The sequence below is a fragment of the Miniopterus natalensis genome, chromosome 20 (assembly GCF_054644295.1).
Source record: "Miniopterus natalensis isolate mMinNat1 chromosome 20, mMinNat1.hap1, whole genome shotgun sequence".
Lineage (NCBI taxonomy): Eukaryota > Metazoa > Chordata > Mammalia > Chiroptera > Miniopteridae > Miniopterus > Miniopterus natalensis.
The window spans coordinates 18,935,955-18,957,407 of record NC_142100.1 but is presented as its reverse complement, the minus strand read 5'-3'; the positions used below and the strand labels follow the sequence as shown (position 1 = coordinate 18,957,407).

The 21,453-nt window shown below is 51.7% G+C and overlaps 1 protein-coding gene across 1 annotated transcript in view; it reads left to right on the top strand.

The window, feature by feature from the left end:
* The window catches only part of SGSM1 (small G protein signaling modulator 1), a 51,488-nt gene that overhangs the window by 12,430 nt on the left and 17,605 nt on the right, over window positions 1-21,453 (top strand). The window contains exons 3-16 of the mRNA XM_087828792.1: window positions 4,749-4,824; window positions 6,065-6,227; window positions 7,056-7,208; window positions 7,944-8,011; window positions 8,283-8,428; window positions 8,544-8,675; window positions 10,884-11,008; window positions 12,326-12,393; window positions 13,496-13,659; window positions 13,829-13,961; window positions 14,909-15,073; window positions 16,956-17,094; window positions 19,070-19,134; window positions 20,929-21,074. Of these exons, the coding sequence (XP_087684918.1) occupies window positions 4,749-4,824; window positions 6,065-6,227; window positions 7,056-7,208; window positions 7,944-8,011; window positions 8,283-8,428; window positions 8,544-8,675; window positions 10,884-11,008; window positions 12,326-12,393; window positions 13,496-13,659; window positions 13,829-13,961; window positions 14,909-15,073; window positions 16,956-17,094; window positions 19,070-19,134; window positions 20,929-21,074 (1,743 nt within the window). The remainder of the gene's footprint in view (window positions 1-4,748; window positions 4,825-6,064; window positions 6,228-7,055; window positions 7,209-7,943; window positions 8,012-8,282; window positions 8,429-8,543; window positions 8,676-10,883; window positions 11,009-12,325; window positions 12,394-13,495; window positions 13,660-13,828; window positions 13,962-14,908; window positions 15,074-16,955; window positions 17,095-19,069; window positions 19,135-20,928; window positions 21,075-21,453) is intronic.

The following is a 21,453-nucleotide window of genomic DNA, read 5'->3' as shown; positions in this document are numbered from 1 at the left end:
ACTGGTCTCATTTTGTAAATATTACCCATTTGCATGATTTACTTAATGACTACATTTTGCTGGATTGTCATTTCCATGAGGACAGGGACTCTGATTGCCATGTCGCCCCAGACACATAGGAGGCACTGATAAATGTTGAGTGAATGAGCAACAGTTGCGGTTCATGTGATAAATGCTGGGAAGGCAAATGTTAGTGGAATGTGGAAGAAGCACACTTATTCCCACTTGGGGTATGGAAAGTCCAGGAAGGCTCCCAGGAAGAGGTGACACCCAGGCTGTAGCCTGAGCTGCAGTTTGCCAGCTGGAGCACACATGGAGGGGCACCCAGCAGAAGGCACTACGTGAGCAAAGGCAGGGAGATGAGCCCGTGGCACTGCCTTCAGGGACCTGTGTTCAAGGGTCAGTGCTTTGAACCAGGGCCGGAGGTGCTGGCCTGCTAAGGTATGTGCATTTTTAAATATATATATTGATTTGAGAGAAAGAAAGAGAAACATTCCTTAGTTATTCCACTTAGTTATGCATTCATTGGTTGATTCTTATATGTCCTAACCAGGCATCGAACCCGCAGCCTTGTTGTATCGGGACGATGCTGTAACCAACTGAACTACCTGCCAGGGCTAGGTGGGTGCATTTTGTTCCGAGCAGCTGGGGTGCCTGCAGAGCAGCACAGCCCCGGTGGTTGGTGGCTGTCGAGGGGCCTTTGAGTCATCCCCTTCTTTTCCCCACATGCTGAGAGTTATTTTTAAAGCCTCCCCAAGGCCCCCCAGGCATCCTACTTAACTGTTCTCTCCACCTGCCAGTTTCTTACAAATGTAAGAGTCAGGGTGCCTGCCTTCGGGCCTCCCTCTCATAGGCCAGTGCTGGCTCAGCATTACTCACCCCCCTGCAGGGCCAGCCACCCACCACCTGAGTCAGGACCGAGGCAGCAGGCCTCTGAGGAGCAGGTGACACTTGGTGATGTTTATTTAGGTCTGTTGTGCGCCACAGGCACTGTGCTGGGTGCTTTCAACGGGGCCCTGTGGGCCAACCCAGCCTGTTTGTGTACTGCTCCTGAGCCAAAAACAGTTTTTACGTTCTCAAAGGGTTGTAAAAATGAGACTATTCGACATAGACTATTGTGGCCTGAAGATAGGTTTGCCAGATTCAGCAAATAAAATTTCAGAATGACTTGAATTTCAGAACAACAAGTTATCTATTCCTGTGTGTACATATACTAAAAAAAATTCCTTTTTTATCTGAAATTCAAGTTTCACTGGGCACCCTGTGGTTTATCTGGCAGCCGTAGCTTAAAGCCTGAAATAGCTGTTGTCTGTCTCTTTCCAGAAAAAGTTTGCCAACCCCAGCCTTACACACATAACAAACAAGTGAGTGGGTGTCCAAGGGGCTTAGGTCACTTCAAGGAACGGAACTCAGTAAGCATTGGCTGCAGGTACTAGTGTGATTAATATAATCAGAGTGATTACCAGACAGATACTGAGCACCTTCCACATGCTCTGGCACCGTCCTAGGGGCTCCAGATCTATGCACGAGAGACAGACACGAAATGGATAAACCCACAGGTATATAGTGAAAGTCAGACTGTGGCAAGCTCTAAGGACAGGCATAAAGCAAGATGCTCTGTTTTAGACAGGGTGGTCTGAGCTCGTGCCTCTTGGTGAGCTCTGCGCATGTTTTGTTTTGTTTTTTTAAGTTTTTAAAGCCAGAATTTATTTCTATTTTAAAATGCTCAAGAGATTTGAGGCATCCAGGTTTAATATAAGATCACACTGAGGTGGTGTCTTTTGGTTTCTCCATTACTAAGGCATCAATTTGATTCTTGTTAATGAAACACCCCGATAATTTTTCTAGTTGGGTCATGCTGATTTCCTCGGCCTCCCGGTATCTTTTATAAATGGCCATCAGCTCAGGAATGATGAAAAATGTAATACTGGAAATAATCATGAAATGTCCGCAGATTCTTCCTGAATTCCGTTCTGCATTGTTCTTTGAAACCAGGTCCAGAGATTATCAGTTTGAGTAGCCGAGACCGTGATGAGTGTCATCTGCAAAGACTGGTATCAAATGCAGCTCTTTTAGGACAGAAAGCAGCAAACACCCTTTGGGACAGAACAGCAAGAGCTCTGCGCGTGTTTTTATGGGATTCTCACATAGCAGCCCTGGGAGGTGGTGCGGGTATCATGCCCATTTCACAGATGAGGAAACTGAGGCCTGAAGTCACCCAGCTAATGGCAGAGCTGGAGTTTGACCTGGGTCTGGTGGCTCTCAGGCTCATGTTCTTAGTGCTCCGTGCCTCCCTTTATATGGTGCCAGCTGTGCTCTGGGTCCTGTTTGAGGCCCTCTGCCTGCGTTTTCCGTAATCCTTACGATAGCTCTGGACACAGGGCCGTGCTGTTTCCTTTTGGAGTTTCGAGAGCGTGAACTCGGCACAGTGTGGGGAGGTAGAGAGGAGTAGCAAGTGCATTTGGAACCTGGCAGGGTTCAAGGTGGGCAGCGTGAGGGAACCTGGGTGTGGGCGGGTGGCAGATGTCAGGAGGGGAGTAGACAGGGCAGGCCTGGGAGCCCCAGGAGCTCCCCTTCCTGCTTTGCAGATTGGCCAGGGTTTCTCTGCCTGCCTGCCTCCCTCCTGAGATAAAGCCTCCTTTTATGCTGTTTAAATATTTGCAGGTGGAGGGAGGGATGGCTGGAGGGCCGGGCTGGTTTCACAGGGTTTGCAGGGTGGGGCCAGAGATGGGCAGGTGCTCGGAGGTCTGACGTGGAGGGGCGGGGCCAGGCCAGGCCCAGAGGCCAGTGTGGCCCTGGTTTGGAACATCCACTGCGGGCCAGTGAGCCCCAGCGTCACAAAACTCCAACTATTACTGGCCCAGCCTGTCTTTTCACGCTTAACAGCACGTCTAATCTTCATCACAGCCCCGCAAGGCGATAGGTTCCACTTTGCAGAAGAGGGAGCTGAGGCACCAGCAGGGTGCACAACTTGGCTGAGCTCACCTGGGACACGGTGGCCGAGCTGGGATGTAAGTGTCGGTTCGTGTGACTCCGAAGTCACACCAACCACACCACTGCCTCTGTGCTTCCTTGGTGAGGCAGGTTTCTGGGCCAAAGCTTAGAAAATCGCACAGATTGCCAGGAGCCAGGCTGCCACATTGCTGCTGCCCTGCTCCCAGACGAGCCCGAGGTCCCTTCAAAGTGGACCAAGTTCAAGTCCATGTCTGGGAGGCTGAGGGTGGGGAGGTGGTTGGGCTGAATTTCAGAGGCCTTTAGTGGCTGCCCGGCCCTCTCCCCTTCCCACAGTTCTGGGGTGTCCCCCGGGCAGCAGCTTCTTTCTTCCTACAGTGAGACGATGCCGTCTTCTGGAAAGCTCTCCATGACCTTCTGGGGGAGGCTCCTATCCACATTGCCTTCTTAATTTCTTCTCCTGGCCTGGGAATGTCAGCCTGTTATTAACTTTGAGGGAGAGGTTCTAGCCCACATCTGGGAGCCAGGGGAGGTGGGGAGAGGTCCTCACTTGCAGTCCCACCTCCACCACCCATCCATCCCCAGGACAAGAGGCCTGGAGCCGGACAGCCACGGTCCCCTTCCTGCAGTCACTTTACTGGCTGTGTGTCCTGAGAGAGGGGTCACCCTTTCTGAGTTTCAGGATCCACAACTGTAAACGGAGCCATCACTGCTCTGCATTGTGGACTTGACACAGTGTGTGTACAGTCAGGGTGCCAGTAGGAAACAGATGGCTCCCCAAACTGAGTATATTAGGGCAAATTTAATAAAGCGGCTGTTGACTGAGGCGGGGGATGCTGAGAGACAAGGGAGGGTGCCGCACCCTGTGACTGGGGTGAGGAGGGCCAGGACCCGTCACTTCCCCCAGCCTGATGGGGGCGGGAGGGAGGCCAGGAGAAGGGCCTGGCTGTCCCTGGACAGGAGCCGGGACTGCTCCGGCTCTTCCTTAAGGATTGTGGGGCTTCACTGAGACCCTCCCCTGTCCTGCTCCTTCCCCTCCAGTCCTCTACTGCAGTCTGAGTGTGCTTGAGAATCACCTGGAAGGCTTGATAAACACCCCCGAGTCCCATTCAGTAGGTCAGGTACTGGAAAAATTCAGCCCTGGGCTAGCTCCACCGCTCCGGGCGAGTTGCTTCGCTTCCCTGAACCTCTGTTTCCCCAAAATGGGATCACAAATCCAGCTGGTAAGTGCAGAGCAGGGATTTGAACCCAGGTCTGCCCAATTCCAGGGCTGAATTTTTACATGGCACTTTCCTGGTTCTTTTATAAGCCTGCTTCACTCATTCGTTCATTCATTCATTCATCCGCTCACTTAGAAAACATTTATTGAGCGCTTACTATGCACCAGGCACTGCTCTTACTAAGCACTAGGCTCCATGGATACAGCAGTGTGTTCTAGGCAGACACTAAACACACACGGGACAGGAATAGTGTAAGTATTCCAGAACAAGGTCCCTGTAAGAGGGATGGGTGGAGGCAGGGGAGGGCTGCCTTACATAACACGGCCAGGGAAGGAGATGACATTCTGTGTGACCCCGAGAAGCCTGCCTGCCGTGCAAAGAGCCTGAATGAATAATGCAGTAAAATGTGGAGTGTGCAGCTGTCCCGGGCCACAGGCCGTGGACCTACAGGAGACCTGGCGAATGGGTCGTAGGGGGAAAGCAGTCATCGCAGTGTCCCAAACAGCCTGGGAAGGCCGGGGGGTCTGCACCCCAAATCGCGTCGGGGGCTCCCCTCCAGCTGCCTCTGCCTTCCAGGTGAAGCAGATCATGGAGGAGGCCGTCACACGGAAGTTCGTCCACGAGGACAGCAGCCACATCATTTCCTTCTGTGGTGAGTCCGTGGCCCGTGGCCTTGAACAGTGGCTTCTTCCCGTGCGGGCTGCCCCGGGGAGGTGGCGTGTTCGAGCGGGGGTTCTCACGTCATTTTCTGCTTTGTAACTCTGAGGTTATTTTTGGATTCCAAAGGGGCTCGGTTAGGGAACTGGGAAATACAGAAGAGCCTAGAGAAGAAATTAAGCTTGACTCTGAACCCCACGCAGGCATGTGAGGCACAGGCTCCATGTCCTTTCCTCGCTCTGCCTGAGGCTGTTGCCAACTAAAGGGAGAGGATGGATGGGGCCTTAAAAAAAATAGGGAATTAAGAGCCGTTCACACATCCTGAGGGATGGTGTCTAGCGTGCTCAGCAGAGGAGGCAGGACCAGGGCTCAGAGCGTGACCCAGACCTCTCTCCATGTGCCAGCTACGCTCACAAGGCTCCAGAAATAACCGCTGCCAGGTCCTTACTGTACATTCCTAAGGGCTAGAGAGACACGTGTTTTGTGTGTCCCTGAAGTCAGGATTCAGCTCATAATCAGTGTGTCCATATAGGTGGGAACATGTCATTTTCCCCCCCCCCAAGAGGCTATTTATTTCACAATCAGAGTGTCTCGTAATGCAGGACAGGCTATAGTTTCCCTCTTGTGATCTTGGCCCCGTGGAGAAGCCCGTAAGCTTCTGTTCAGATGACTGGGGACACCACCCAGGAGCCTGTTATAATGTCAGATGTTCCTGGAATCACAATAGTGATGATGATGCCACTCTTGACGTAGATGACACTCAACAGTCCCGTGGTTTATCCTGCCCTCCCCCATCAAGGGGAGGGATAGGTAACAGTGGGACAGCGCTCACTAAGCCCCCGGCTCTGTGCTAAGTGCTTTCCATGCATTTTTTCCACCTCATTCTGATAGCAACCTAAGGAGGTTAATGTTCATCCCGTCCCCATTTTACAGATGAGGAAATGGGCTCAGGGAGGGGAAGTCATTGCCCAAGTCACACCGCTGGAGGGGCTGGGAGAAGTTGCAGCCAGGTGGTGCCACCTTGGGCCGAGTGTGGGTGAGCCACTGCCCTCTCTCCCCCTCTAGGGGGCTGGGAGGTGGAGAGGCCTACATGCTTTTCCCTGTGATGTTGTCACAGATCTGTGATTCTGGGGGCCCCCAGCTCTCCAAGAGGCCCGTGTGGCTGAAACTCCAGCCGAGCCGGGGGCTGGGGAGCATGGGCAGGGCAGGGCCTGCTGACCATTGTGTCCCCGCAGCGGCCGTGGAGGCCTGTGTCCTGCATGGACTGCGGCGGCGGGCGGCCGGCTTCCTGCGCAGCAACAAGATCGCGGCTCTCTTCATGAAGGTGGGCAAGAGCTTCCCACCAGCTGACGAGCTGAGCCGCAAGGTCCAGGACCTGGAGCAGCTGATCGAGAACGCGTGAGTGCCGAGCACGGGGCGCAGGCTGGAGCAGTCCCCCAGTCCGACAGGCCATGCTCCCCCAGGGCTCTGTGAGAGCTCCTGCCTCCCAGCACTCTCTCCGCTCCCCTTTCTGCTCCTCGGACCTGCCGGACTCTTTTCCACCCCAGGGCCTTTGCTTATGCTGTGTCGTGCACCCCGGTCACATCCCTCATCTTCCATGGCTGGTTCCTCATCACTCAGGCCTCCCCCTAGCTAAGGGTAAACCCCATCCCTCACCCCGTTTCTCTTTTGTACCACTTTGTGTATTTTCTTCCCAGTGGTTATCGCCACCTGAAATTACTCATTTAGTTGTTTATTTACTATTTACTCGGTTGATGTCTGTCTCCCCTTTTCCCTGAAGTCATGAGGACAGGTGACTCCACCTGTGTTGTTCCCATTATGTCCCCAGCCTCTGGGAAAGTCTAGCACCTGGTAGATGCCCAAGAAACAAGCTCTTGTCATGTTAAGCTTGCTTCTCAAGGGCAGTCCGGAGCCACTGAAGAATCTATAATCCAGGACTCTCCTTTCCAGCAGAGATAGGTAGACAGATAGATTGATAGATAGATGTTGAGAGAGATATCAGTTTGGGATTCTCGCTTACCCGTCAGCAGTGTATGAAATTGCCTGTTTTAGGACATCTTCACGCTCACTGGGTATTATTATTATTTTTCAACTCTCTACGCATTTACCAGGAGCAATATGGTTTTAGCTGCTGTTTCCTCATTTCCTAGAGAGGTGGAACCTGTTCCCATTTGCATGCTGGTCTCTCTGTGAATATCTTTTTCCCCTTTCTTACTGGCCTCCAAGGCGAAACCAGATGCAGGGCCTCCAGGAGAATGTGCGGAAGCTGCCGAAGCTGCCCAACCTGTCCCCGCTTGCCATCAAGCACCTGTGGATCCGCACGGCCTTGTTTGAGAAGGTCCTGGACAAAATCGTGCATTACCTTGTGGAAAACAGCAGGTGAGCGGGCGGGACCCAGCCGCCTGGGCGCGCTCGGCCCCCGCCTGCTGGCAGCCTTGGGAACTGTCCCCTCCTGCGCAAAGCTTTCTCTCTTTCCCCTCCGTCTGCATTGACTGGATGTTTGAATCCGAGCCAGCCTCGCTTAGGACCTTGGGGAGAGGCGGGTCTTCAGTAGCAATGCAGGGTCTTCGCATTTGGAGTGTGGCATAAGGATCCTGAGATCTTGGTGATCTTTCTTCTCTGGTGGATTAAGCCCATAGTCTGCTCCCAACCATGTGGCCACGGGGGGAATCGCTTAGTGTCTCTGAGAAGCATTTTATCGCCTCTATAATATCAGAAGCGTAGGTATTGTCCGTGCCTCTAAATGACTTCCTGTCTGAAGTGGGAGATGCGGTAGAAGCAGACAGAGCCAGCCAGGCCTCAGCAGCCTTCTAACTGTTATTCCCTTTGCCTCATCAAGGGTTTTATTTCAGCCGTGTATTAAGCACTTACACGCCCGCGCCGTGCTAAAATCAGCGCCTTACATCTGTTTTCTCTCTCGAAAGTCCTTCCAGCATCCCCATGAGATACATTATTGTCTTCATTTCGCAGATGGGGCGGCTGCTTGCAGACGTAACCACGTGACAAGAGGGGGATTGAACCCAGTCTCTCTGCCCTAAACCACCAGGCCATGGTGGATTGTGCACCCCCTGCTGGTCACCACCCAAACCTGCATGTTCTTTCCTCTCTTGCTAGTAAATACTACGAAAAGGAAGCGCTCCTGATGGACCCTGTAGATGGCCCCATCCTTGCGTCTTTGTTGGGTAAGTGGTCTGGTGCACAGAGCTTCATCTGACTGTCTCGGCTCACAGGGCACCTCCTAAGGGCCTCTCTCACCTTCCCCCAGCCTCCCCCATCAAAACTTACCCGTACCCTATCTCTCGCTCCCCGGGTCTTGTGCATTGCCTTAGCAGGACCCTGGGGCATCCCAGCTGGCTGGAGGAGAGGGGCAGTGCAATGGGTGGCCTAGCTGGTGGTAGACGGGAGGGCGGAGTTTCCAGAGCCAAGGGTTGCCAGCCCCCATCTGCTCGGCAGTGGGGCCCTGTGCGCTCGAATACACCAAGATGAAGACTGCGGATCACTTCTGGACCGACCCCTCTGCCGACGAGCTCGTCCAGAGGCACCGCATCCACAGTTCGCATCTGCGACAGGACTCGCCCACCAAGCGCCCAGCCCTCTGCGTGAGTGGGATGGGCAGTGGGAGCCTGTGGGGGAGTTAGGCTGAGTTCCTGACTCGGCGTGAGGGCCTTGAAGGTCACTCCTGGCCTCTTCCTCTACCTCCGCTCGCACCACCAGATCCAGAAGAGGCATTCGAGTGGCAGCATGGATGACCGCCCATCCCTCTCCGCCCGAGACTATGTGGAGTCCCTGCACCAGAACTCCCGGGCCACCCTGCTCTACGGCAAAAACAACGTTCTCGTTCAGCCGGTGAGAGCTCATCTTGGGCCCAGATCTTCCACGGGGGCTCTCGCTCCATGTTATAGAGAAACTCCCTTTGGCTCCAGGTTGCTCATTCATTCATCCACCCATCTACCTCTCACCCATCTATTTATTCGTTTGCTAATACTTCCTCTCTCCATTCATTCATCCATATGCTAATATTTCCTTCATTCATTCATCTACATGCCCCAATATTTCCTTCTATCGAATCCATCCATGCATCCATCCATCAATCCGTATCTCCAGCCAGCCAGCCAGCCAGCTCGTCACTTCTCTTCCAGTCTCTGTATCTACCATCCCTCTGTTCTTGCATTTCCCACCATTCCTTCATCCATCTGCCCGTATTTATATTCTTCCACCCATCTATCCGTTTGTCCATTTATTTTCCAGTCCCTCTGTCCATCTACCCGTGCACTCAGCCATCTATCTATTCATTCTCTCTTGTTATTACTCAACAAACATTTATATGGAACCTGCAAAGCGTTAGATGCTTAGGATATCAAGGTCAACATCTTGTATGTGTCAGGCACTGTGCTAAGTGCTTTTAATTGTATCAACTCCTTTCAGCCTCACAACAACTGATTTGAAGCAGGGGCTGTTATAAGGCCCATATGGACGGAGTAAGGGACAGTTCTTATTTGAATTCAGGCTGGCTGGTGCCAGAGTCTGCCACTTACCAGTGACCTTCTGTATCCCTGCACTGGGACAGGCCCAGTAAGGTGTATGAAGCCCCTGTGCTCATCGGACATCTCCTTTGCTGTCCCCTCCTCGGGAACATTAGGGTCAGTGTGGTATTTGGGCTCAGCTGAGAGAAGCAGAGGGAGAGCCATTGGCCACTCCAGCTCTGTGGTCACAGTTACGATCACTGGGTGACCCTGAGCAAGTCACTTCTGCATCTGAGCCTCAGTATCTCCATCATAATAGGTACAACATCCTATTTGCTGAGACCAAAGAAGCCGTGCATTTAAGATGCACCATTTTTAAAACATAACCATCAGGACATTAAAAATGCTATTATATACAGTGTTTTCCTCTCTACTTGAAAATTTTATTTTATATTTTTTGAAAGAGCTTTTTGAGACTTATTTGGATATAATTAAAAAGTAATAATATATTACTCTCTTAAGAATACATAAGAGAAAATGAAATTGAAATACATAGTCCTAAAATGGACTTACATTTCAGGGTCTAATTTTCTGTGTCACTTTTGGACTTAGAGTCATCTGATCTCCTTATTTTTCCACCAAGTATCATTTTCTGTTCCATCAAGAGAAAGGATCAACAAACTATATAGCCCGTGGGTCAAATTCAGCCCTCCACCTGTTTTTATACAGTTTTATTGGAGCACAGCCACATCCACTAGTTTACTTACTGTGTATGGCTGCTTTCGTGCTACAGTAGCAGCATTGAGTGGCTGCACCTCAGCCTGTATAGCTCAAAGCCAAAAATATTCCCTATCTGGCCCTTTACAGAAAAAGTTTGCTGACCTCTGATCCAGAGCACGGGAGGTGCAACATTTCTTGCAAGCATTGCAGTTGGTTGTTGATTTGCAAAAAGGTCTCAAACTGCGGGCATTCCCAGGCTTTCTACATACACAGTAGCTTTTCGATTCAAAGCTGAATGGCAGTGTAATCTGTTGGAAGACATTGAAAATAGCACCTGTGCTCCACACGTGCAGTAACCACCATGCACAAAACTTAATTGAAGTGACAGTATGAGCAGCTGTGACCGAGGTTGCGTGAGATCAGGCAATGACAGCCACATCCCAGTGGTGAGATGCTGTTGACTCTAAGATGCAGCCTCATTTCAGGTATGTTAAAATGTGGAAGACAGATGCGCACCTTAGAGTGATGGAAGCCTGCAACCATGCTCCCTGGTGGGGTTGCAGGCTTGGGTGGTTAAGTCGAGACAGTGTGCGTGACCCTGAGCCATGCTCAGTGCATTCCAGATGCTCAGTAAATGTTAGTGGTCAGTCTCCAAATGTTGTTGAGGTGAATTCGGTGGAGGGGCTGTCGCCTCTATGGGTGAGGCTTGGAGACAGCCCTCTCTACCCCCCTAGCCGCAACTTGAGATACAGTAGAGCAGGTGGGAAGCTCTGCAGGCATATGGGGAAGACCAAGGCTCTTGAGTTAAATGGACCATGTTCACTGTTGACTTTGGCACTACGAGCAGGCCTGAGTCCTTCTTTATCCGCAGAGAGATGACATGGAAGCTGTCCCAGGGTACTTGTCCCTGCACCAGACGGCTGACATCATGACCCTGAAGTGGACGCCCAACCAGCTAATGAATGGGTCCGTGGGAGACCTGGACTATGAGAAGAGGTAGGGCTCCAGGTCCTGCCCCTCCCCTTGGCACAGGGAAGATTGTGCCCTGACCCTACCCATTGCTCCATCTGGCTGTTATAGCTGCTTGGCCCAACCTTCCTGCAGTGGTGGCCTCATGGGTAACTCAAGGACTTGAGAGGATCTGGGAACTGACTGGAAGAATCTTAGGGTGTGGGAGTTAGGCAGAGCCCTGGCCAAAACACCACCCAGAAGTATCTTAACAAAGATGTCATAAGCCTACAAATGGCAACTATTCCCCCGTCTGCTGCCAACTTTCCCATCACTCAATGAAAAAGGAAGCAGAAAGCGTCAGTGGGTGGGCATCTGGTCCACGGCTGTGTCTCCTCTGATATCCTGGCATTTATAAGACTCAGCAAAAGCTTTGGCGTCATGCTGTAAAGAAACACGGGACTGGGGATTCCCTGCTGCAATGCCCTGTGTTCCCACACAACCAGGGACAATTTTAGGGAGAACCAAACTGTGCAAGGTGCGGGGACCTGATCAGCTTGGGGGGTCTTGGCAGCTGGTGAGGAGGAGAAGCCATAGTCTTTGCTACTCTGAGTCCACATCTGATCCTTACTGTGCTCTTACATCGTCTTGCTTTCTTAAAAACATTTGATTGTGAGAATTTCCAACATAAAAATAGGTAGGACTTGCCCAGCTGGCGTAGCTCAGCGGTTGAGCATGGACCTAGGATCTAGGAGATCGCGGTTTGATTCCCAGTCAGGGCACATGCCCGGGTTGCGGGCTCGATCCCCAGTAGGGGGCGTGCAGGAGGCAGCTGATCAGTGACTCTCTCTCATCATTGTTGTTTCTATCTCTCTCTCCCTCTCCCTTCCTCTCTCTGAAATCAATACAAATAATAAATAAATAAATAAAAAGATAGGACTTGAGTACCCAGCCCTAATAGCCATCCACCCATCCCCTCTTTCCAGGTAATTCTAAAATAAATCCAGTAATTGAATCTCATTGGTTCTGCTTGTGTCACGGGGTCATCCGTGGCCAATCACTGTGGCCAGAACAGTGAAATACGCTGATTGGTCCCGCCTCCATCAGGAATGGGTGGCCATTCCTGGAGTTCTGGGGTGGAGTGTGGGTGAGGTCAGCCTCAGCCACATGGACTTGGGGCAAAGGAGGAGGGGTCCTTAGGAAATTGGACCCCGAGAGGAGGAAATAGAGTCTGGGAAGACTGATACAGATGCTAGGGATAGGTGGGTCCTGGAGCCCATGGGTGTGGTCTTCTGGCCTCCTGGTCCCTTCCCCACGATGAGGGGGGTAGACATCCTGCAAGTCTAACCTTCCCTCCTCTTCCAGCGTCTACTGGGACTATGCCATGACCATCCGCCTGGAGGAGATTGTCTACCTGCACTGCCATCAGCAAGGTAGGGACTGCAATGGGGAGCACAGGACTGGGGTACTCCACTTGGATGCCCCCCATCCTCACCCTCTTCTTGCCTGTGCAACCTCAGACAAGTGACTTCATCTCTCTGAGCCTCAGTTTCCCCTCATTGGGGGGTCATACCAGCACCTACTCATGGGGTTATTGTGAGGATCAGTGACATATGTTAAGGGCTCAGCATCAAACCCATGGTGTTAGTTGCCAGTACTTACTGAGTGCTTGTGATGTGCCAGGCATGGTCCTGAGTATCCACATGCCTGTTATTTAATCATCACAGCCACCCAGTGATAGGTACTGTGCCATTCCAAGTTCACAGGTGAGGAAGCAGGTGGCACAAAGACATGCTCCAGAGCCTTTGCCACTCCAAAGTCAGTGCTCCACAGATCTGGGATTGATAACTAGAGTTCCTCTCTAAAGCTCAAAGAAGGTATATTCATAATAAGCAGAGAGTTATCTGCTTTGGAAAGCAAGGGATCTGTGGCCCTCCAAGGTGCAGAAACATTTAAGCTTATTTAATGACGTAGACCTGGGTTCAAATCCAGGCCCTGCCACTTACTAGCCGTGTGACCTTTGACAAGTTACATAACCTCTCTGAGCCTCAGTTTTATATTTGTAAAATAGTTAATAATAGACATGTCTTCTGTTTTGAGTACTACAACTAGATGACTCTGACGTGATGTGCTTACATACAGTTAGTGCTCAATCCATGCTAGCAACAGTTAAGTACTGCCCTGAGAGGGGTGGACCTGAAAGCCTCCATACAAAAATAGGTCAGGGGATTTGTAGGGTGCTCGAGGGGCATGGGGTGTTTGGGGCTACCTTTTCCTTTGGTGGGTGGCTGAAGGGAGGCCGCCCACACTCTTCTTGACCACGTCCTACAATTTCCAGCCAATGACCATGGTAGGTAGGATGAAAGGGACTTAGGGGAGGTAAAACTGCCCCTGACCTTCTGTCCAGGCCTGTCCCAGAGCCTCAGAGCGGGTCCGTGTGTCTGGGCCTGGGAGGATGTGTTGTCCGGGAGGGCCCCGTCACCATGCCCCTTAGTGACTTCCTGCTGGGTCTTCTGTGGCCGGGTCACATGGCAGTGGACAGCGGCGGGACGGTGGTGCTGGTCAGCCAGGACGGGATCCAGAGGCCGCCCTTCCACTTCCCCAAGGGAGGGCACCTCCTGCAGTTCCTCTCGTGCCTGGAGAACGGGCTGCTCCCGCACGGCCAGCTGGACCCCCCGCTCTGGTCTCAGCGGGGCAAGGTGAGTGATGTGGGGGCCCGGGAGGCTGGGGATGGGGTCAGCCATGGGGCGTGGTCCTTCTTGCCCAGGTGGCTTTGCGGGCTCACACGCACCCCGTCAAGACCCACAGGCCATGCAGTTCGGGGGCAGGTGTGTCCCAGGGACTGTGCACTGGAACATGTCCTTTCAGGGCAAAGTATTTCCCAAACTGCGCAAGCGAAGCCCCCAGGGTTCCGCCGAGTCCACGTCCTCAGACAAAGAAGACGACGAAGCCACGGACTACGTCTTCAGGATTGTCTACCCCCGCCTGCAGTCCGAGTTCGGTAAGCTGTCCTGCCCCCGGGCCCGGGTGCCACCCGTAGCTGATCCTGAAAATGGCCTAGGCGTTTGGAAAGAGAGAACAAGAGGTCTGATCCTGGGACCAACAAAGGGACCTGGAATCAGGAAGTTTATATCTTGGTGGCCTCCGTTTGGCACCCCCCAGATGAGCATAATTAAGATGCCACTGGCCGGCAGGTGGCATGGGGTAGTGGCAGTGACAATCCTGGTTGAACTCAGGCAAGCCATTTTAACACTCTGTGCCTCAGTTTCATCATCTGTAAAATGGGCATGTTGACAGCACATATTTCATAGGGCTTTGGGAAGGATTAAATGAGATAAGGCACTTGACACAGAGAGAGCACTGAAACGTTACCTGCTATTATGCTGCTGTTATACTTCAACATGATGTAAGGATTCAATGAAACCATGTGGTGATCAATGTAAAGCCCATAGAATAAAGCCTTGCACATAGTAGGCCCTCAATAAATGGTCAAAGCAGCAGAGGGGAAGCGAAGTGCTTGGCGCTAGCACAGGAGACGATAACATATGTGCCAGCGTTTTGCCTGGTTGACTGCGGCAGGACAGATGCTTAGTGAATGAGGACTGTTGCTACTCAGATCATCATTACCATGGGCTGTTGGGATTAAGTGAATTACTATTTGAAAAGTTCTTGGAAGGAGGCCTGGCATTTATTAAGCACTATATGGATGTCTGTTTAACAAATCAGTATTAAGTTACAGGTTCTTTCTATTAGCATTGGCACCACTGCCAGCTCCCAGACTCAGGGTCTGTCTGCCCTGAGGGGTTTCTCTGGCCACTTGAGGGCGGGGGGGGGGGGGGGGGGGGGGGGGGGGTTCAAGCCTCGAGGAACTGGCTCTTCTGGTTGGTTCAGTGTGCTGCCCACCTCAGACCTTCCATTTCACCAGCGCTTTTTGTTTTGTGTCTCAAGTTGTTCCCGACCCCTTGGGTGGCACGTCCCCCGTCTCCGTGGGCCCTGCCTGGACGGTGGTTCCTGCAGGCCGCTCCGTGCTGGTGGTGGCCAGGGGCAGTCACTGGGCACAAGCCAGATGGGATGCCACCCTCCCCACGCCCGGCTCGAAGCAGCAGCCCCCCAGTAATGTCTGGGTCCCCACACCCCTGGGACTGGGTGCCAGCCGCCTCTGCCATGTTGTCATTTGAATCTTGGTCCCAGTGGAGATGGAGGTGAAAGGCAAAGCGATGCCCTGATGCTGTCCAGCCTGTACCCTGCAGGCTGCAGCTTGGAGTGCTGTAGGTTCAGGAGCAAAGGGATCCATTGGTGACGTCTACAGGGTGGGAGGAGCTGGGGACAGAGGCAGGTTTGCCACACCTGGACACTACCGATCAACGCTTCCCTGAGACTAAGACTGGGACCATTTTTCTAGGACATCTTATAGGGGCTTACTGGTCACTCTTGGCCAGCTCATTGGTGAGTCTGCTTGGGAAGGAGTAGTGTAATTTTTGGTGGCCCCCCCAAACCTCATTCTGGAGGCAGGTTTGTCCTGAGTCATTGGGTAGGGTCCGACCCTGTCAGCCACTGAGCTCTGATGACAAGTGGGTCTACGTCCACAACTCCCCCTGCCTTGGAGCCCAAGGGAAGAGGCCAGGTATTACCAGTCATCCTTAAAGACACATGGCACAGGGGCAGAGATGCACCCCTCTTAATTCCCTAGGATAGGCCTTGGCAAACAATGGCCTGCAGGCCAAATCAGCCTCATTCTGCACAGCCCAGGGGCTGAGAATGGTCTTTACATTTTTTGAATAACTGAAAATAAAATCAAAAGCAGAATAATATTTTGTGACAGGTGGAAATGACATGAAACTCACACTTCAGTGCCCATAAAGTTTTATTAGAACACGCCCATGCTCACTTGTTTGCATTTTGTTTATGGCTACTTTTGCACCACACAGCAGAGTTGAGTGGTTACCATAGCACCCAAATGGCTCACACATCCAAAAATATTTTCTACATGGCTCTTTACAGAAAATATTTATTGAGCCTGTCCTAGAGAACATAATTTTTCTTGCACCTGTCTCAAACTGCCAAGAGGCCAGGAAGTTAACTGTAGAAGTTGTGATTTTTAGGTCACTGGTATGTTGCTCTGCAGCATTACAGATGCTGTGGTTTCCATGACGCTGGGAAGGAAAGCAATAAGGGAAACTTAAATGCTGTGTCTTGGGAGCAGTTGGTCAGGAATCACCAGTGTCCAGGAGTTAGGAGATCAGTCATGCCTTCTTGGCTCTCAAACATGGCTACTATGTCAAAACTGTTTTTGAAATATAGACTGAAGGGCTGCATGACCAGAAGGTTTTAATTCCTTAGGTCAGGGGTGGGATACAGGCTTACGACTTTTTAACAGGCCCCCACATGATTGTGGGGGTCGCCAGCTTGTTCGAGACCCGGTTGGTGGGGCAGCTATATGACTCAGCACCATGGACAGTGCGGGTGCCCTCATGTTCATCAGTGGGCGCTCCGCGGGGCTCCTGCCCTTGTGTGCCCTGCCACGTCAGATGAGTCAGGCTCCCTCTGCCTCACCACCCAGAGAGTCTGTCTCTCGGGACTGGGGACCATCTGCCTTCCCCAGAAGACCCCCAGCAGGCTCCCCTTCCTTTCACGTCAGCCCCGTGAGGACAGCTGAATGACAACATGGTGTGAGGCTTGGCCTCCTGCTCTGGGATTGGGCCTGTTTTCTTGGCTCTGGCCTCTCTCTCTGTTCTTTTCCTCTCTCTCCTCATTGGCATCAGCTCTACCCATTTGCTGGGGGGCCCCAAATCTTGGTTGTGGCTTTCATTGGATCACATGGGCTCAAGGACTTGGTTCAGACAATGATTGGGGTTGCTGTTTCCTACTGTGACATTGAGGGGCTTTTCCTATCCCTGTGCTGGCCCTCGGAGTGAGCTGCTTGTTTTGGGTGAGGTTTCTGTAACCCACATAGACTCAACCAGGGCTCTTCCTCTGCCCCTTCTGCCCGCCACAGTGCCCCAGGACCTGATGGATGTCTCCATGAGCAACCTGCCGTCCCTGTGGCAACCCAGTACCCACAAATCTTCTTGCTCATCCTGTTTGCAGAGTGACTTGGTTGATGGTGGCTCAACCAATGGCTGCAAACATGAGAGGTATGAGGGGCTTGAGCTGTGGATGGAAGGAACTGGAAGGATTTACCAGAGATTTGGACACACCTGTTACCTGCCTTGCATTGACTTCAGAGGCTCTGGAATAATCCTAGTCTAGGTTAAATCCTACCCTTGTGAAGTCCTAGCTGTTGGAGCTTCCTTACATGTATAAGTCAGGATAAGCAAGGTATGTTGCAGTAACAAACAGCCCCAAGAACTCGCTATTACAACAAAGGTTTACTTGTCATGCATGCCATGGGTCTACTATGGGTCAGTTGGAGACTCTGCTTTCTCCACATCAAAGGCCCTGCTGATGGAGCCACCACCATCTTGAATATTGCCAATCACAGTGACCTAGGGAAAGGTGGCGTGGGTGGACTTGAACTAGCAATTAAATGCTCCATCCTGAACGAGGCACCTGTCACTTCTACTCATTCCTCATTGGCCCTGTCCACAAGGAGCCAGAAAGTGCAGTCCTCCCATGCCCCTGGAAGGCAGAAACCAGAAGCATGCCTCAGTTTGCTCCTTTACCAAATGGGGACACTAATGCTTACTTTATAAAGCTCTTGTAAGGACAAAGCAAATAATGGTTTAAAGTGGCTGGCATGTGGTACCTGGTGCATGGCAATGTTCAATAAATGGCACTATTTTATTGTATACAATTAAATCCCAAGACCGAGTCTTTCCTTGCACGTAGAGCTTTGGCCTCTTTGGAAGAACCATTCAGCCCATTCATGGGAATGGTCTTGTTTCCCACTGATCTGGCCTGGCCTGGCCTGGGAGGATGGTATCCTTTTTTCCTGCTGGGGCTCTGTCCCAATGGGTGGTCAGTCTTTAGCAGTAGGAATATAAAGGGTGGGGGCTGGATTCAGTTTTTTTAAGTCTCCTAAGCTCTGTGGACCAGAAACATCATCACCTGAGCAGATTCTCAGTCCCTCATCCCAGATCAACTGACAGCTGTCAGTGAGATGCTGTTCTCATGTAATCTGAGCAAGTCTGAGCCTCACCAACCTGAGGGCACAGAAGGATGACTTTAAAATTTAATACCTCCATGTACAGCTGGAGGACTTCAGCCATGCCTCCACCTCGGTCTCCCTGGATTTTCCTGGGTGTCCCCTGGAATGATTTTCCTCTACGCTATTTTTTGCAAGAATGCACAACATTCCCTTCAGCAATCCTTGTTTTCTCCAACAATGCTGGGGCCTTATTCCTCTCTCCTCTTTCATCCAAAAAAGCCTCCTCAAATTCCCATGCCAGGAGAATCTCTGAGGCATCATCTACTTTGCAATCAGCCCGACTCTGTGTCCTGGTTGGGCTCAGTTTGGCTCAGCTGGGTCACTTAAGAAGTCAGAACTCTTTCTGAAAGTGTCAGAAACCCACTTCAAGCTGGTTCAAGTAAAAAGGAAAATCTGCTTATAGAATTGAAAAGTCCACAGGTGCAGTGGCTTCAGGTATGGCTGGATCCAGATGCTCAAAACAGGAATCTCTCTGTTTCTTTGGCACGTGCCTCTGTTTGCCACTGTGATGGTTTCATTCTCAGGCAGGCCCTTCTCTGCAGTAGTAAAAACGGATCCCCAGCTGCCACTGCCCCTGCCCTGCCCCATATCCCTTTGGCTCAGGAACTTAATCAGGGGAAAGTGCCTGTTTCCCAGTTGTTCCAATGGAAATCCCAGGGCTGATTCTCACAGGCCCAGGTTGGATCACATGACCACCTCTGACCCAATCACTGTGACTCTGGCCTAAGTCACGTACTGATTAGAATCAGCTCCGCCCAAACCACAGGGACATAGCTGGGGAGTGACTCCCACGCTGACAGCAGAAGGGGCAGTGATGCTGTATTAGGAGAAATAATACCCCCACAGCCCCCTTGACTGGCTGACTTTAATCTTCTCCTAGAGATAATCAGTTGTCTCCTCTCCAGGAAACCTGGGCTGTGTGTGGACCTGCTCTAAGTGTCTCCTTTTTCCTCCACCTGCAGGGCTCCCCTGAAGCTTCTCTGTGACAATATGAAGTACCAGATCCTTTCCAGAGCCTTCTATGGATGTGCGTATTGACCTTCTTTCCATTGTAATCTCCAGAGAGCATTCATTGTGTGCCTACTGCATGCCATGAATTTCAGGGGGAGGAGCCTGGCTCTGTGCTCCTGCTTCCTAGATGCCTGGTTTTGGTGAAGTTACATTAACTTCTCTGGGCCTCAATTTCCTCATCTACAGATTGGGTATAAATATTATACTTTGGTCCAAGAGAGGGCAGTGAACAGTGAGGTTTCCTTGGTGGCCGGGGTGTGGTTTAATCACCGTTGCATTCCTAGTGCCCACCTTAGAGTGTTCGTCTTCAAGATTGAATGAAAAGCATATATAAGGACCCTAGAACCTAGCATCACACGTCATAGGTGCTCAGTAACTGTCAGTTCCCTTCTCCTATGGGCAGAAACAGAAGAGAAAGGTGGCCTGATCTCTTCCCAAGAACTTAAAGATTAAATTCATAAGTACTCTGAGTATTTCATTTTAACAGATGAGGAAACTAAGGCACAGAGAAGCAAAGTGACTTGCCCAGGGTCACACAGCTAATAAGCAGCAGGGCTGGGACTCCAACCCAGGCCTGCCTGACTGCAGAGGCTCTGTTTTTTCCACTCTGCTATATCGATTTTTAGCAGGTTTTAGTCCTCCCGCCTCTCAGCCCAGGTGGGGGAGAGAAAAACGTGTATATTTTCACAATGCTAGAAAAGTGTTAACACATCCTGCATGGGCCTGCGAAATAGCAGTGCAGGCCATATCCCTGAGTGCCTGGAGAGGCAGCGAGAGCGTGAGCTCTCCAGGATCAAGGTTTTTGCCTGTTCTGTTATGACCTATCCTCAGTGCCCAGTGCAGGGCCTGGCACAGAGAGCTTCCTGGATGGAGGGGAGGGGGTTTAGCGGGGTTTTGAATGATGTTGTCACACAACATGGCTCAATGATGGCAGTTGAGAGCCCAGGTTCTGGAACCAGGCAGTTTGGGTTTAAATCCCAACTCCATACTTCTAGCCGTGTGACCTGGGCAAGTGGTGAAACTGGTCTGTGCTTCAGTTTCTCCGTCTATAAGATGGTGAGAATTAAATGAGTTAAGTTATGAAAACTCAGGGGACCGCTCCCTGGCACATAGTGTGTGCTGGGTAAGTGTTAGCTATTACGTCATCATCACCGTAGGCAGAGGTGAGTCCTCAGGCTCTGGAAGGTTCAGGGTCCTCGCTGGGAGTTCAGGATGAGATGGTGGGGAAGAGCCAGAAGAAAGGTGCACAGTCAAAGCAAACACAAGCCAGTATTTGCTGAGTGCCTCTCGTGTGCCGGGCACCGTGCCCTCCAGGTGCCCAGGATGGATTGGGAGAAGGTTGGCAGGCATTCTTTGAAGAGAACCGGTGCCCTCAGTATCTTCTCGGCTATGCCTTGCCAGGCCCGTGTTTGTCCAGCTCCACCTCTCCCATCGTCTTCCTCTCTCGGGGTGGATGGGGGGCACCCAGAGGCGCAGGGAGCCTGCAGTCACTAGGCCCTTCCTGCCTGCTCCTTCCCTGCCTCCAGCCTGTGAATTAAAAACCTTGGATTCCAGCAGAGGAGGTGGCGGCACCCTGACCAAGGTTGAGAAAGGTGGTAGGACCTCCCCAGGGTCACAGAGCTACTAGCAATCGAGCCAGCACGTGCCTTCCCCCTCTGAGCCTAACCTTCCTTACCTGGAAAAAGGGGGTGACGAGAACACGTTGGGTCACGAGGGCTCAGGACGATTGTGGACAGCACTTGGGAGACTCTGAGACTAGGCAAGGAGGGTTGGATGGTGGATGGTGACCCTTCCCCTCTCCCCCCCACAGGGCTTGCCTACTGCAGACACCTGTCCACCGTGAGGACCCACCTGTCAGCCCTGGTCAATCACATGATTGTGTCTCCAGACGTGCCCTGCGATGCTGGACATGGGCTGACGGCTGGGATCTGGGAGCAGTACCTTCAGGACAGCACAGTAAGGCTCGGCCTGGCTCTGCCTGCGGTGGGACAGAGACTGCAGGGGGTGGGGGCATCTTGTCATCTAAGGAACAGACCCGTCTGCTTGTGGGGACTCGCATAGCCAAACTGAAGGCCCCCCCTCTTCTGAGAGTTCCAAGAGCCATCGCCTGCTTCTGCCCCTTGGGGTGAGAGTCAGGGAGGCTGAGAAAAGCAGAGCGGCCCTCAAATCCAGACAAGCAGAGGGGTTGTTTGACATGCTTGCTAAAAACGATTGTTTTTCTGAATTACAGGAGGAATGCCCACTTACCGTAGCAGTTCGATGATGGAAAAATGCAAATTTTATATATAGAATACAAATTTTTAAATTTTATCTTCATTTTGACATTTTGGCTGCG